Here is a 16,098-nt window from a genome sequence, read left to right on the forward strand (position 1 = left end):
TCATATGTTTTTCTTTATGAAAGCCATACTTGTTGGGAATTTAACAGTCATCATCTCATGACCTCCTCAGGACCAGCTAACCAACAGAGCTAAACTGTCCTCATACCTCCAGGCTATCTCTGAACTTCCATCCACCCGAAGTCAGCTCACCCAGAATCAGAAGGACCATTGTCTCTCTAATTGTGTGTGACCCAATCGTCTCCTGCTCTTTAGGAGTCTTGAAATGAACGCACATACATTTCTCTCATTAACTAACACTTAACATCCCATATATCAGGTGACATAAAAATGAATATACCAGAATTACGCTGTATTAAACTTTTTGCCATAATACTTTACATCAATTTCCACAGGGGGGGGGAGAGGCTAACTACAGGACGTATCCTCTGCTGATCAGCCTGCTCATCCATCCCACGCGCTGCTGTCAGAAAACCTCTGAGAGTGGGCGCACATGCTCGAGATGTATTTTTGGTCGTCATGGTGACGAGCCACGCCAGACCGGCCGCTGCCCGTGAGGCAACCCAAGTCTTTTTCTTGTGAGCTAGGACAGAAAGGGCTGCACGGGGGCCTTCACACGCTGCGTCTCACTCCGACTCTCATCATGAGGCGCGTACACACTCAGGGGATGGTGTGTGCAGTGCTGTCCACATGAGGCGTGAAAACGGCGCTCATGGGTTATTATGACCGTGTGTAGGAGGTATATCTCGGACAGAGGAATGCCGCGAGGTCTGTGGTTTAATAACCGAAAAGTTATAACCACCAGGCCTCTGCAGCGAACCCTGCTGCCTACTAATCAACGGATTGGAGGCAGCTGGCGTAGTTACCGCGCTCTGCAGCTATACCGATAGATTCAAATGTGCAGGCTTTTGTAACGAACCCTGCTGGCTATTAACCGATAGGTCATAGGCAAATGGTTTACCCAGAGTGGGGGATATGTGAAACACATTTGAAACTGATGACTCAGACAACATGTTGGGAAATAAGCTTCTTTTATTTTCCTCATGCTCCCCCCCAAACCGTCAAGGCCGGCTCTGTTTCCTCGGCGGCTCTCGTGGAGCAGACGACAAACGGGAGTACCTCACTCCCTTTTGACCCCCCCTCTCTGCTGGTGGGGGGGGCGGAGGCGTGGGACGGTGCCCCTGCCACCGCCGACGGACGAGTCTGACGCCTCGGCTGCGGTTGCTGTGAGCGTCTCTCCTGTCGCTGTGGCCGGGTTGGCCGCTGCTGCCGCTGGTGCCGCTGAGGCTTCGCCGCAGGCTGGAGCCAGCCGACGTGCTGGCGGATATCATCCGCCTTCATGGACTCCACCATTCGGGCTGATCGGAGCATCCAGCAAGACCTTTCTGGCTGGCTCTGTAACAGCCGCCTGTTTCAGCCAGAGGTGGCGCTGGATCTGCGTCATCCATGCTGCGTTCCTCGCCTGGGAGACAGCCACGGCTGCGCACAGCGTGAGTGCCATGCTGGCCGCCTTGCTGATCTCCTCCGCCTCCTCTGGTGCCACGGTGGTGGACCGCTCCACCAGCGTAACCACCGAGTTGGCCAGCAACGTGATGTTGTTTGCCCGTCCGGAGGAGAGGGGGAGGGGAGAGCCGCATGGCGAGCCATGGAGGGAGACGGGGTAGGAGTCGTCCGACTCCTGCCCCGCACTCGGCTCCAGAGACAGGCTGTCGTCCCTGCTCTGGACGGGCCAATCGTCCTCCTCAGCCACAGCAGCTAGAGCGTCCGCTCTTCCCTTCCTGTCGGCTGATGGGGGACGGGCACAATGCGAACAAGCGACCTGCTGGCTGAGAGCCGTGTTCGCGTGCTCTGGCCCCAGGCAGGATTCGCATATCGCGTGTAAGTCATAACTCATGATGTCCCGTCTTACATGAGGGACAATCACGGACACAGTTGTTGCTCATGACTCGATTTGTCCTGTGCTTCAGTACTGTGCTGGTTGCTGAAGAAAAGAGGGAGCAGAGTGCCGGGACCCCTTCCTATTTATACTGGAAGGAGGCCCGAGGGTCCAACTGTCCAGTTGGTGGCGAGTGTGTGTATATTAAATAGCTATTGCCTAGTCTTGTTTTTGACCTTGTTGATTACCTCGTTGTTTAACTGGCTTTAACCGGCAAAATGTCACAGCAGCTGATCATCTGAAGCTTTTTTAATAAGCCCAGCAATTGTGATGGTGTGGATAAACGAGGTGAAAAAAGAGGGATCGATGCGGTGGAGGATGAAGGACAAGCCAGTAAGACTAAAACTGACAACGTTCAGCCAGCGGCAGAGGGGCAAGCAAGTGGCAAGGAGTTCAAGTGGGAGTACCGGGTTCAGTGGGAGCAAGAGTTTGAGTGGCTGAGGAGGGAAGATGGCAAAATGTTCTGCGACATCTGTAGAAAAGCTAAGATGAGTAACGGATTTGTCCGAGGGTGCACAACGATGCAGAAATCAGCGTTCAGGCTAGGCTACAGCAGGTCAATTGAGTTGTTCTTGTAAATGTTTTGTTCATATTTTGATTGTAATTGTCTCATTTAAAACGATGGCATTGTTCATATTTGCCTCTTTAGGCACAATAGTCGCAGTGTTTTTAGCGGCCTCTGCCCCCCTCTGCTGTGCTGTCAGTGCAGGAACAAAAAAATCATTCATGTTCGTGTTGACATGAAAAGTGACTACACGGTCGGTGTCTCTGTTCATCTTTTTTTTACCTCCATGCCCTTAAAAGTTCTGTATCATTAAAACACGAATGAATGAATGAACATTTGCTGCTCAGTACCAAAACATAAATATTAAATATGTCTCATGTCATCATTAAAACATGAAAAATAAAATGACGGGTAATAATGAATTATGACGGAAATTTTACGATCCTGTCCGTCAAAATGACGGACAACGAAAAAGTCTAACGCAACCACTGATCAGAAGGCATCAGCCAGATTTGCTAATCACCGGAGCCCGGCAAAAGACAACAGCAGTTCAACAGCTTATCCCCGCTGTTTAAACCAATAGACATGAAAGCAGTGAGACCAAAATAAATAACGGAAGCTTTTGGCATATGTTTTTCAATGACTTTGCGCTCTTGAAAAACTTTCTTATTATTGATGATGTAATATTTTCAAGACATTCTTTTCAGTTTGACAGCTTGATGAAACCTTTTTGTTTGACATCAGCCATTATAGATAATATGGCCATCTGAGTGTGTGTGGTACTGTTTGTGGGTTTTTTTAACTGTTTAATACAGTTAATAATTCAAAATGTCAGAGTTCCTTATTTTTAAACTGAAACTTGCACTACTGTTCAAAAATAAATAACAACAAACCTGGAATTATGCATTTGGGACTTTTTTTTGCTTTTTGTTGTTGTACCGAACCCGCACCGAACCGTGACCCCCAAACCGAGGTACGAACCGAACCGTGACTTCTGTGAACCGTTACTAGCCATTATTGCAATTAGATGTATTTTGCCTAAACAACATTATAAGTAAATATAATTATCTGTAAACTTTTCTTACTTGAGTGCGTCATTGTGAGATGATTTTTTACTGACTCTTAACATATTTTACTGGTGATACTTGTGTCTGGTGTCTTCACTGGAAGCACAGTTTAGCTAATTTGACAGCTATTCTAGGCTTTTGTTATCCAGTTTCCTTGTCACTAAGACTGGTAACTAAGCCTCTTAAATCACTCATTCATACTCACTGTCATTGATTTTGTCGTTCAAAGCTGTCTTTACAGTTTCACTTTTTTTTCGGTAAAAAAAACCTTTATTGGAAGATTTGCTTAAATAACTTGAGAAGAATGAAGTGAAATGCTTCAAAAAGATCAGAATGGGACCACTGAGACAGGAAGTGCACTATTCTGTGAAAACCAATCAGATGCAGAGTGACACGCATATGGGCGGCCATGAGACCTTTTGTACACATTGAAAATAAAAAACAAGAGACATTGTCAAGATGTTACTGCTATTGGTAACACTGCTTCTTCTTCATCAAGGATGTAGGTGCAAGTATTAAGTTAAATATTTACATTTGGATATATGAAGATTCCGATACCTTGTTTTTGCATGTTGAATACTAATTTTGTTCACTAATAGTTTTTTACTGTTTCACGCTTTGTATTCTGTCATTTATTTCAGATACGCTGGCTCCAGTGACTACAGTTCAACTTGGTGAATCTGCGACCTTCACCTGTGCTCTGCATAATACTGAGATAAGGCGCAAAGACCTCCGCTGGTACAAGCAGAGTGCTGGAGAGACTCTGACTTTAATTGTGACACTGCTCGAATCCTCCAAACCTAAGTTTGCACCAGGACTTTCTGAGTCAAGATTGGAGGTACATATTGGTAACAATGTAAGCACCCTGACCATTGGGAGGACAGCCCCAGAAGATGAAGGAATGTATCACTGCTTAATCGAGGATTTTCTTAGGAATCGTGTATGGAGTGGGACATATTTGTTATTAAAAGGTAAACATGTGATCTAATTTTTTGCAAGATTTTCAAATGTTTTAGATCTGATTAAAAGCTTCAAAATAGCTTCAATTATCCGAACCCTGATTTTAACATCTACAAAATGGTTTGAAGAATTGATTTCCAAATATTTGTGATCATTTGGGTTCTTGATTAAAAAAAAAATCTAATTTCACAATGCATCTTAAAATTAAGTTAAAACCACAAATTAACTACATTATCCGGTTTTTCTTGTTTTTTTTTATGAAGCACTAATCAATGTTTAACAATGTATTTTTTCTTTGATAAAAAATGTACCACATTTAAGATGGATGTAAACACATTTTAGGCTGTCGAATGTGCTTTTTAACACTTTTTTATTTTCTAGGAAACACTCAGAGGACTTCAAACTATTCTGTTGTTCAGTGCCTGACATTATCTGATCCGGCTCCTCAAGAAAACTCGATGACCCTTCAGTGTTCGGTCCTCTCTAAATCGGAGAATAAAAGATGTCAAGGAGACATCCGTGTGTTCTGGTTTGGAGCTGGATCAGATAAATCTCGTCCAAACATCATGTACACTGATGGAAGAAGACCAAAGGAATGTGAGAAGTTACACACTCAGAAGAGTTGTGTTTATCGCTTCTCAAAGAACTTCAGCTCATCTGATGCCGGGACTTACTACTGTGCTGTGGCCACATGTGGAGAGATATTATTTGGAGATGTTACACATCCGCAATTAGGTATGGTTTTCTAAAGTTGAATATTAGAGGTGATATTCGAAAAATGTTCGTAACATTATGATTGCTTTGTGTGTTTTCTTTGCTGTCCAGAGAAAACTGCAAGTCCTGAAGTTTTTGCGCTGGTAATAGCGATTGTCTGCTTGCTCATTTCTGTGATTGGAAACATTGTTTTCTTCTGTTGCCGAACTTCAAAATGTAAAGGTAAGTGTTGTTGAATTATTTAGAAAATGGTATACACTGATTTGATTACATATTGTGCAAGAGGTGTAACATCATAAAGGACAGGATGAACCTCAACCTCATGCTTTAAGATAAAATAATAATAAAAAACAGCAGAAGTTGGGTCTTAAGAGAAATATTTTATTTAAAATATTATATAAAATAAATCTATCAGCAATCATTGGCAGCATGATGTGTCAAATGTCTGTCTTATTAAGCTACTAAGAAAAAATGTAATACATTGGGGTTACAATCCTTATATAAAATTAAGCTAAAACCAATAACATTCGTGTATTTCATTTGTAGGAATAGAAAACCCCACTGGGCAAGCAATATATGACAACTCAAGCCAACCAGTGCATGATATGGTAAGTAATGACACAATATTTGTTGTCATCTTTTTAATAAGATGAAATCAAACAGCACCACTAACAGTAAACATGTAAGGGAGGAAGTACATCAGGCTGGTCATTAGTGCGATGTGAGCCCTGACAGGGTGAGCAGCAATCTTAAATCCTCTGGTGGATTCATTTTGTCCAGAGTGACCGACTAGCTGTACGAGGTCCTTCTAATTACATGACTACTTACCAAATCAACCAATCTGTTTATAAATTCAAACAAAACTGTGTAAAAGTAAATGTATAATGAGCTTTTTATTTGCCGCACAGATTGAAGGGGGAAATGATCTGAACTATGCTGCCCTTCATTTCTCTGGAAGGAAGGCTACAAGAGGAAGGAATAAGAGTGATTTGACGACTGAAGAAAGTGTGTACTCTCATGTTAAATGCTAATTGTGAATGTGTGTCTAAAAGAACCCGTAGGTTGGTTGATCACACTGACCTCTGACAATTACTTATAATGTAAATATGTTAGCTTCCCTTTTGTTTAGAGGGAGGTTTTTCCATGCTAAAATCTGAAATCATACGGATGCTTTGGATTCCTTGACCATTATTTGATCTGCTCATCCTGGTTTGAATCTGTCGTCATTTTATCTTAGAAATACTAACCCTAATTGGAAATATTAAACATATTGAAATTAATAATTGAGAAAAAGGTTTTTCTTAAGATTTATTTAGGGCCATTAAACATAACTTTCCAACTTTTTTGTAAAAGGAAATATCACATCTGTACTTAAGTAAAAGAGCTGATGTTACGCTAATATAATAAATAATATGATTCTTATAAATCATGTATTAATGCAGTGGTCACCAGTATCTGATCAATCATAATGACCCATCATAATTGAAAAGTCCTTTTTCAAATTCTGTATTTATTGCAATGGGGGTGAAAATATAATTATTATGTGATATGATAATTATCTGCTTGGTCCTTTTGGGGTTGTTGTAAAAGTTGTCTTCATCTGGAGCTTTGAGTACAGAAACAATGTGAAAGTGAGTGTGAGAGGAAAACATTGTTGCAAAAACAAAATGATCATGTTTAGGTTTAAGAAGTGATGAACTGTGGCAGCAACATACAGTAGTCAATGTTATATTACTAATAGATCTCTAAAGAGAGGCAAAATCCCTCCCTTTCCGGGGGAGCTCCATGGGACCTTATTTCGGAAAAAGGATGTATTGAAGTCAATGGGGAGAGAAAGATTATCTTTCGATCCTGTTTGAATTGTGCCACGAATTACACATATGTTTGTCAATTTAAAAGATAATTTTGCAAGTCAAAAAAATAAAAACGTGTCTTAAAACTGTGAAGTAACACTTTTTTTGTGTGAAACCGCTCAATGAACTACATCTCCCGTCTCGCACCACACACCAAGACGGCCGTCACGTTGGCACATTTCACTTCTTTCTTTCAGAATGAGGCGAAAAGTATTAAAAGAGGTGAAAATCACTCCAAGTCTGGGCATGTTGAGTGCTGTTGTTAGGTTCCCTCCTAACTAGGGGTACAAAGGGAAGTAACAAAACACAAGAATAACCGGGCGAGAGAATAAGGAAAGGAAATTGTGTACTGAAGCCACAAAGTGATGTTTTAATGGACAAAAGAAAAAGGGCTCACCAGCCTACTTGCAAAGCAAACTAAAATAAACAATATACGAAAAGGTAAACTGGAGCACATCTAACAATTCACAAGAACACAGGCCTCACACAGAGACAGAGACATGATGCACACATGCAGCCAGAGGAGAAGGAGAGAGCGACTGCAGCCTTCCTCGGGTCCTTTATAGAGGCCCTGATTGAGGATTGGGAGCACCTGGGGACAATCCAACCCAGTCTCACGGCATTTCGTGTTCACCAACACGATTTTTAATCTATTGATTCGTGTTCACCATCACGATTTGCCCCTTTTTTTCGTGTTGCACAGCACGATTTTAAAAGCAATGTATTTCTACTGGTAACGTGTTTCGTGCCTGCAGGCTGCAGCACGTCTTTTTCTCCAGTCGGCCACGCCAGACCGGCCGCTGCCCGTGAGGCAACCCAAGTCTTTTTCTTGTGAGCTAGGACAGAAAGGGCTGCACGGGGGCCTTCACACGCTGCGTCTCACTCCGACTCTCATCATGAGGCGCGTACACACTCAGGGGATGGTGTGTGCAGTGCTGTCCACATGAGGCGTGAAAACGGCGCTCATGGGTTATTATGACCGTGTGTAGGAGGTATATCTCGGACAGAGGAATGCCGCGAGGTCTGTGGTTTAATAACCGAAAAGTTATAACCACCAGGCCTCTGCAGCGAACCCTGCTGCCTACTAATCAACGGATTGGAGGCAGCTGGCGTAGTTACCGCGCTCTGCAGCTATACCGATAGATTCAAATGTGCAGGCTTTTGTAACGAACCCTGCTGGCTATTAACCGATAGGTCATAGGCAAATGGTTTACCCAGAGTGGGGGATATGTGAAACACATTTGAAACTGATGACTCAGACAACATGTTGGGAAATAAGCTTCTTTTATTTTCCTCACGCTCCCCCCCAAACCGTCAAGGCCGGCTCTGTTTCCTCGGCGGCTCTCGTGGAGCAGACGACAAACGGGAGTACCTCACTCCCTTTTGACCCCCCCTCTCTGCTGGTGGGGGGGGCGGAGGCGTGGGACGGTGCCCCTGCCACCGCCGACGGACGAGTCTGACGCCTCGGCTGCGGTTGCTGTGAGCGTCTCTCCTGTCGCTGTGGCCGGGTTGGCCGCTGCTGCCGCTGGTGCCGCTGAGGCTTCGCCGCAGGCTGGAGCCAGCCGACGTGCTGGCGGATATCATCCGCCTTCATGGACTCCACCATTCGGGCTGATCGGAACGTCCAGCAAGACCTTCCTGGCTGGCTCTGTAACAGCCGCCTGTTTCAGCCAGAGGTGGCGCTGGATCTGCGTCATCCATGCTGCGTTCCTCGCCTGGGAGACAGCCACGGCTGCGCACAGCGTGAGTGCCATGCTGGCCGCCTTGCTGATCTCCTCCGCCTCCTCTGGTGCCACGGTGGTGGACCGCTCCACCAGCGTAACCACCGAGTTGGCCAGCAACGTGATGTTGTTTGCCCGTCCGGAGGAGAGGGGGAGGGGAGAGCCGCATGGCGAGCCATGGAGGGAGACGGGGTAGGAGTCGTCCGACTCCTGCCCCGCACTCGGCTCCAGAGACAGGCTGTCGTCCCTGCTCTGGACGGGCCAATCGTCCTCCTCAGCCACAGCAGCTAGAGCGTCCGCTCTTCCCTTCCTGTCGGCTGATGGGGGACGGGCACAATGCGAACAAGCGACCTGCTGGCTGAGAGCCGTGTTCGCGTGCTCTGGCCCCAGGCAGGATTCGCATATCGCGTGTAAGTCATAACTCATGATGTCCCGTCTTACATGAGGGACAATCACGGACACAGTTGTTGCTCATGACTCGATTTGTCCTGTGCTTCAGTACTGTGCTGGTTGCTGAAGAAAAGAGGGAGCAGAGTGCCGGGACCCCTTCCTATTTATACTGGAAGGAGGCCCGAGGGTCCAACTGTCCAGTTGGTGGCGAGTGTGTGTATATTAAATAGCTATTGCCTAGTCTTGTTTTTGACCTTGTTGATTACCTCGTTGTTTAACTGGCTTTAACCGGCAAAATGTCACAGCAGCTGATCATCCGAAGCTTTTTTAATAAGCCCAGCAATTGTGATGGTGTGGATAAACGAGGTGAAAAAAGAGGGATCGATGCGGTGGAGGATGAAGGACAAGCCAGTAAGACTAAAACTGACAACGTTCAGCCAGCGGCAGAGGGGCAAGCAAGTGGCAAGGAGTTCAAGCGGGAGTACCGGGTTCAGTGGGAGCAAGAGTTTGAGTGGCTGAGGAGGGAAGATGGCAAAATGTTCTGCGACATCTGTAGAAAAGCTAAGATGAGTAACGGATTTGTCCGAGGGTGCACAACGATGCAGAAATCAGCGTTCAGGCTAGGCTACAGCAGGTCAATTGAGTTGTTCTTGTAAATGTTTTGTTCATATTTTGATTGTAATTGTCTCATTTAAAACGATGGCATTGTTCATATTTGCCTCTTTAGGCACAATAGTCGCAGTGTTTTTAGCGGCCTCTGCCCCCCTCTGCTGTGCTGTCAGTGCAGGAACAAAAAAATCATTCATGTTCGTGTTGACATGAAAAGTGACTACACGGTCGGTGTCTCTGTTCATCTTTTTTTTACCTCCATGCCCTTAAAAGTTCTGTATCATTAAAACACGAATGAATGAATGAACATTTGCTGCTCAGTACCAAAACATAAATATTAAATATGTCTCATGTCATCATTAAAACATGAAAAATAAAATGACGGGTAATAATGAATTATGACGGAAATTTTACGATCCTGTCCGTCAAAATGACGGACAACGAAAAAGTCTAACGCAACCACTGATCAGAAGGCATCAGCCAGATTTGCTAATCACCGGGAGCCCGGCAAAAGACAACAGCAGTTCAACAGCTTATCCCCGCTGTTTAAACCAATAGACATGAAAGCAGTGAGACCAAAATAAATAACGGAAGCTTTTGGCATATGTTTTTCAATGACTTTGCGCTCTTGAAAAACTTTCTTATTATTGATGATGTAATATTTTCAAGACATTCTTTTCAGTTTGACAGCTTGATGAAACCTTTTTGTTTGACATCAGCCATTATAGATAATATGGCCATCTGAGTGTGTGTGGTACTGTTTGTGGGTTTTTTTAACTGTTTAATACAGTTAATAATTCAAAATGTCAGAGTTCCTTATTTTTAAACTGAAACTTGCACTACTGTTCAAAAATAAATAACAACAAACCTGGAATTATGCATTTGGGACTTTTTTTTGCTTTTTGTTGTTGTACCGAACCCGCACCGAACCGTGACCCCCAAACCGAGGTACGAACCGAACCGTGACTTCTGTGAACCGTTACTAGCCATTATTGCAATTAGATGTATTTTGCCTAAACAACATTATAAGTAAATATAATTATCTGTAAACTTTTCTTACTTGAGTGCGTCATTGTGAGATGATTTTTTACTGACTCTTAACATATTTTACTGGTGATACTTGTGTCTGGTGTCTTCACTGGAAGCACAGTTTAGCTAATTTGACAGCTATTCTAGGCTTTTGTTATCCAGTTTCCTTGTCACTAAGACTGGTAACTAAGCCTCTTAAATCACTCATTCATACTCACTGTCATTGATTTTGTCGTTCAAAGCTGTCTTTACAGTTTCACTTTTTTTTCGGTAAAAAAAAACCTTTATTGGAAGATTTGCTTAAATAACTTGAGAAGAATGAAGTGAAATGCTTCAAAAAGATCAGAATGGGACCACTGAGACAGGAAGTGCACTATTCTGTGAAAACCAATCAGATGCAGAGTGACACGCATATGGGCGGCCATGAGACCTTTTGTACACATTGAAAATAAAAAACAAGAGACATTGTCAAGATGTTACTGCTATTGGTAACACTGCTTCTTCTTCATCAAGGATGTAGGTGCAAGTATTAAGTTACATATTTACATTTGGATATATGAAGATTCCGATACCTTGTTTTTGCATGTTGAATACTAATTTTGTTCACTAATAGTTTTTTACTGTTTCACGCTTTGTATTCTGTCATTTATTTCAGATACGCTGGCTCCAGTGACTACAGTTCAACTTGGTGAATCTGCGACCTTCACCTGTGCTCTGCATAATACTGAGATAAGGCGCAAAGACCTCCGCTGGTACAAGCAGAGTGCTGGAGAGACTCTGACTTTAATTGTGACACTGCTCGAATCCTCCAAACCTAAGTTTGCACCAGGACTTTCTGAGTCAAGATTGGAGGTACATATTGGTAACAATGTAAGCACCCTGACCATTGGGAGGACAGCCCCAGAAGATGAAGGAATGTATCACTGCTTAATCGAGGATTTTCTTAGGAATCGTGTATGGAGTGGGACATATTTGTTATTAAAAGGTAAACATGTGATCTAATTTTTTGCAAGATTTTCAAATGTTTTAGATCTGATTAAAAGCTTCAAAATAGCTTCAATTATCCGAACCCTGATTTTAACATCTACAAAATGGTTTGAAGAATTGATTTCCAAATATTTGTGATCATTTGGGTTCTTGATTAAAAAAAAAATCTAATTTCACAATGCATCTTAAAATTAAGTTAAAACCACAAATTAACTACATTATCCGGTTTTTCTTGTTTTTTTTTATGAAGCACTAATCAATGTTTAACAATGTATTTTTTCTTTGATAAAAAATGTACCACATTTAAGATGGATGTAAACACATTTTAGGCTGTCGAATGTGCTTTTTAACACTTTTTTATTTTCTAGGAAACACTCAGAGGACTTCAAACTATTCTGTTGTTCAGTGCCTGACATTATCTGATCCGGCTCCTCAAGAAAACTCGATGACCCTTCAGTGTTCGGTCCTCTCTAAATCGGAGAATAAAAGATGTCAAGGAGACATCCGTGTGTTCTGGTTTGGAGCTGGATCAGATAAATCTCGTCCAAACATCATGTACACTGATGGAAGAAGACCAAAGGAATGTGAGAAGTTACACACTCAGAAGAGTTGTGTTTATCGCTTCTCAAGAACTTCAGCTCATCTGATGCCGGGACTTACTACTGTGCTGTGGCCACATGTGGAGAGATATTATTGGAGATGTTACACATCCGCAATTAGGTATGGTTTTCTAAAGTTGAATATTAGAGGTGATATTCGAAAAATGTTCGTAACATTATGATTGCTTTGTGTGTTTTCTTTGCTGTCCAGAGAAAACTGCAAGTCCTGAAGTTTTTGCGCTGGTAATAGCGATTGTCTGCTTGCTCATTTCTGTGATTGGAAACATTGTTTTCTTCTGTTGCCGAACTTCAAAATGTAAAGGTAAGGTTGTTGAATTATTTAGAAAATGGTATACACTGATTTGATTACATATTGTGCAAGAGGTGTAACATCATAAAGGACAGGATGAACCTCAACCTCATGCTTAAGATAAAATAATAATAAAAAAACAGCAGAAGTTGGGTCTTAAGAGAAATATTTTATTTAAAAATATTATATAAAATAAATCTATCAGCAATCATTGGCAGCATGATGTGTCAAATGTCTGTCTTATTAAGCTACTAAGAAAAAAATGTAATACATTGGGGTTACAAATCCTTATATAAAATTAAGCTAAAACCAATAACATTCGTGTATTTCATTTGTAGGATAGAAAAACCCCACTGGGCAAGCAATATATGACAACTCAAGCCAACCAGTGCATGATATGGTAAGTAATGACACAATATTTGTTGTCATCTTTTTTAATAAGATGAAATCAAACAGCACCACTAACAGTAAACATGTAAGGGAGGAAGTACATCAGGCTGGTCATTAGTGCGATGTGGAGCCCTGACAGGGTGAGCAGCAATCTTAATCCTCTGGTGGATTCATTTTGTCCAGAGTGACCGACTAGCTGTACGAGGTCCTTCTAATGTACATGACTACTTACCAAATCAACCAATCTGTTTATAAATTCAAACAAAACTGTGTAAAAGTAAATGTATAATGAGCTTTTTATTTGCCGCCAGATTGAAGGGGAAATGATCTGAAACTATGCTGCCCCTTCATTTCTCTGGAAGGAAGGCTACAAGAGGAAGGAATAAGAGTGATTTGACGACTGAAGAAAGTGTGTACTCTCATGTTAAATGCTAATTGTGAATGTGTGTCTAAAAGAACCCGTAGGTTGGTTGATCACACTACCTGACCTCTGACAATTACTTATAATGTAAATATGTTAGCTTCCCTTTTGTTTAGAGGGAGGTTTTTCCATGCTAAAATCTGAAATCATACGGATTGCTTTGGATTCCTTGACCATTATTTGATCTGCTCATCCTGGTTTGAATCTGTCGTCATTTTATCTTAGAAATACTAACCCTAATTGGAAATATTAAACCATATTGAAATTAATAATTGAGAAAAAGGTTTTTCTTAAGATTATTTAGGGCCATTAAACATAACTTTCCAACTTTTTTGTAAAAGGAATATCACATCTGTACTTAAGTAAAAGAGCTGATGTTACGCTAATATAATAAATAATATGATTCTTATAAATCATGTATTAATGCAGTGGTCACCAGTATCTGATCAATCATAATGACCCATTCATAATTGAAAAGTCCTTTTTCAAATTCTGTATTTATTGCAATGGGGGTGAAAATATAATTATTATGTGATATGATAATTATCTGCTTGGTCCTTTTGGGGTTGTTGTAAAAGTTGTCTTCATCTGGAGCTTTGAGTACAGAAACAATGTGAAAGTGAGTGTGAGAGGAGAAAACATTGTTGCAAAAACAAAATGATCATGTTTAGGTTTAAGAAGTGATGAACTGTGGCAGCAACATACAGTAGTCAATGTTATATTACTAATAGATCTCTAAAGAGAGGCAAATCCCTCCCTTTCCGGGGGGAGCTCCATGGGACCTTATTTCGGAAAAAGGATGTATTGAAGTCAATGGGGAGAGAAAGATTATCTTTCGATCCTGTTTGAATTGTGCCACGAATTACACATATGTTGTCAATTTAAAAGATAATTTTGCAAGTCAAAAAATAAAAACGTGTCTTAAAACTGTGAAGTAACACTTTTTTTGTGTGAAACCGCTCAATGAACTACATCTCCCGTCTCGCACCACACACCAAGACGGCCGTCACGTTGGCACATTTCACTTCTTTCTTTCAGAATGAGGCGAAAAGTATTAAAGAGGTGGAAAATCACTCCAAGTCTGGGCATGTTGAGTGCTGTTGTTACGGTTCCCTCCTAACTAGGGGTACAAAGGGAAGTAACAAAACACAAGAATAACCGGGCGAGAGAATAAGGAAAGGAAATTGTGTACTGAAGCCACAAAGTGATGTTTTAATGGACAAAAGAAAAAAGGGCTCACCAGCCTACTTGCAAAGCAAACTAAAATAAACAATATACGAAAAGGTAAACTGGAGCACATCTAAACAATTCACAGAACACAGGCCTCACACAGAGACAGAGACATGATGCACACATGCAGCCAGAGGAGAAGGAGAGAGCGACTGCAGCCTTCCTCGGGTCCTTTATAGAGGCCCTGATTGAGGATTGGGAGCACCTGGGGACAATCCAACCCAGTCTCACGGCAATTTCGTGTTCACCAACACGATTTTTAATTCTATTGATTCGTGTTCACCATCACGATTTGCCCCTTTTTTTCGTGTTGCACAGCACGATTTTAAAAGCAATGTATTTCTACTGGTAACGTGTTTCGTGCCTGCAGGCTGCAGCACGTCTTTTTCTCCAGTCGGCCACGCCAGACCGGCCGCTGCCCGTGAGGCAACCCAAGTCTTTTTTCTTGTGAGCTAGGACAGAAAGGGCTGCACGGGGGCCTTCACACGCTGCGTCTCACTCCGACTCTCATCATGAGGCGCGTACACACTCAGGGGATGTGTGTGTGCAGTGCTGTCCACATGAGGCGTGAAAACGGCGCTCATGGGTTATTATGACCGTGTGTAGGAGGTATATCTCGGACAGAGGAATGCCGCGAGGTCTGTGGTTTAATAACCGAAAAGTTATAACCACCAGGCCTCTGCAGCGAACCCTGCCTGCCTACTAATCAACGGATTGGAGGCAGCTGGCGTAGTTACCGCGCTCTGCAGCTATACCGATAGATTCAAATGTGCAGGCTTTTGTAACGAACCCTGCTGGCTATTAACCGATAGGTCATAGGCAAATGGTTTACCCAGAGTGGGGGATATGTGAAACACATTTGAAACTGATGACTCAGACCAACATGTTGGGAAATAAGCTTCTTTTATTTTCCTCACGCTCCCCCCCAAACCCGTCAAGGCCGGCTCTGTTTCCTCGGCGGCTCTCGTGGAGCAGACGACAAACGGGAGTACCTCACTCCCTTTTGACCCCCCCTCTCTGCTGGTGGGGGGGGCGGAGGCGTGGGACGGTGCCCCTGCCACCGCCGACGGACGAGTCTGACGCCTCGGCTGCGGTTTGCTGTGAGCGTCTCTCCTGTCGCTGTGGCCGGGTTGGCCGCTGCTGCCGCTGGTGCCGCTGAGGCTTCGCCGCAGGCTGGAGCCAGCCGACGTGGCTGGCGGATATCATCCGCCTTCATGGACTCCACCATTCGGGCTGATCGGAACGTCCAGCAAGACCTTCCTGGCTGGCTCTGTAACAGCCGCCTGTTTCAGCCAGAGGTGGCGCTGGATCTGCGTCATCCATGCTGCGTTCCTCGCCTGGGAGACAGCCACGGCTGCGCACAGCGTGAGTGCCATGCTGGCCGCCTTGCTGATCTCCTCCGCCTCCTCTGGTGCCACG

The 16,098-nt window shown here is 43.2% G+C and overlaps 1 protein-coding gene and 1 pseudogene across 1 annotated transcript; both read left to right on the plus strand.

The window, feature by feature from the left end:
• The first annotated feature begins 3,925 nt into the window (after nt 1-3,925).
• On the plus strand, nt 3,926-7,065 carry LOC117453492 (uncharacterized). Its single transcript, XM_034092308.2, has 6 exons — nt 3,926-3,968; nt 4,108-4,437; nt 4,808-5,161; nt 5,252-5,362; nt 5,687-5,748; nt 6,049-7,065. The coding sequence occupies exons 1-6, from the start codon at nt 3,926-3,928 to the stop codon at nt 6,169-6,171; spliced, it is 1,023 nt and encodes a 340-aa protein (XP_033948199.1). The 3' UTR covers nt 6,172-7,065.
• Nucleotides 7,066-11,215: 4,150 nt separating this feature from the next.
• Nucleotides 11,216-15,759, plus strand: LOC117454018 (uncharacterized; annotated as a pseudogene).
• The last annotated feature ends 339 nt before the right edge of the window (nt 15,760-16,098 follow it).

The sequence above is a fragment of the Pseudochaenichthys georgianus genome, chromosome 10 (assembly GCF_902827115.2).
Source record: "Pseudochaenichthys georgianus chromosome 10, fPseGeo1.2, whole genome shotgun sequence".
NCBI lineage: Eukaryota > Metazoa > Chordata > Actinopteri > Perciformes > Channichthyidae > Pseudochaenichthys > Pseudochaenichthys georgianus.

What these genes read in the sequence shown, in the direction of transcription:
- LOC117453492 (XM_034092308.2), top strand. Translation starts at nt 3,926, where the DNA reads ATGTTACTGCTATTGGTAACACTGCTTCTTCTTCATCAAGGAT. An exon ending in GACATATTTGTTATTAAAAG is followed by an intron (nt 4,438 to 4,807) that starts GTAAACATGTGA and finishes TTTATTTTCTAG; the next exon opens with GAAACACTCAGAGGACTTCA. An exon ending in GCCAACCAGTGCATGATATG is followed by an intron (nt 5,749 to 6,048) that starts GTAAGTAATGAC and finishes TTTGCCGCACAG; the next exon opens with ATTGAAGGGGGAAATGATCT.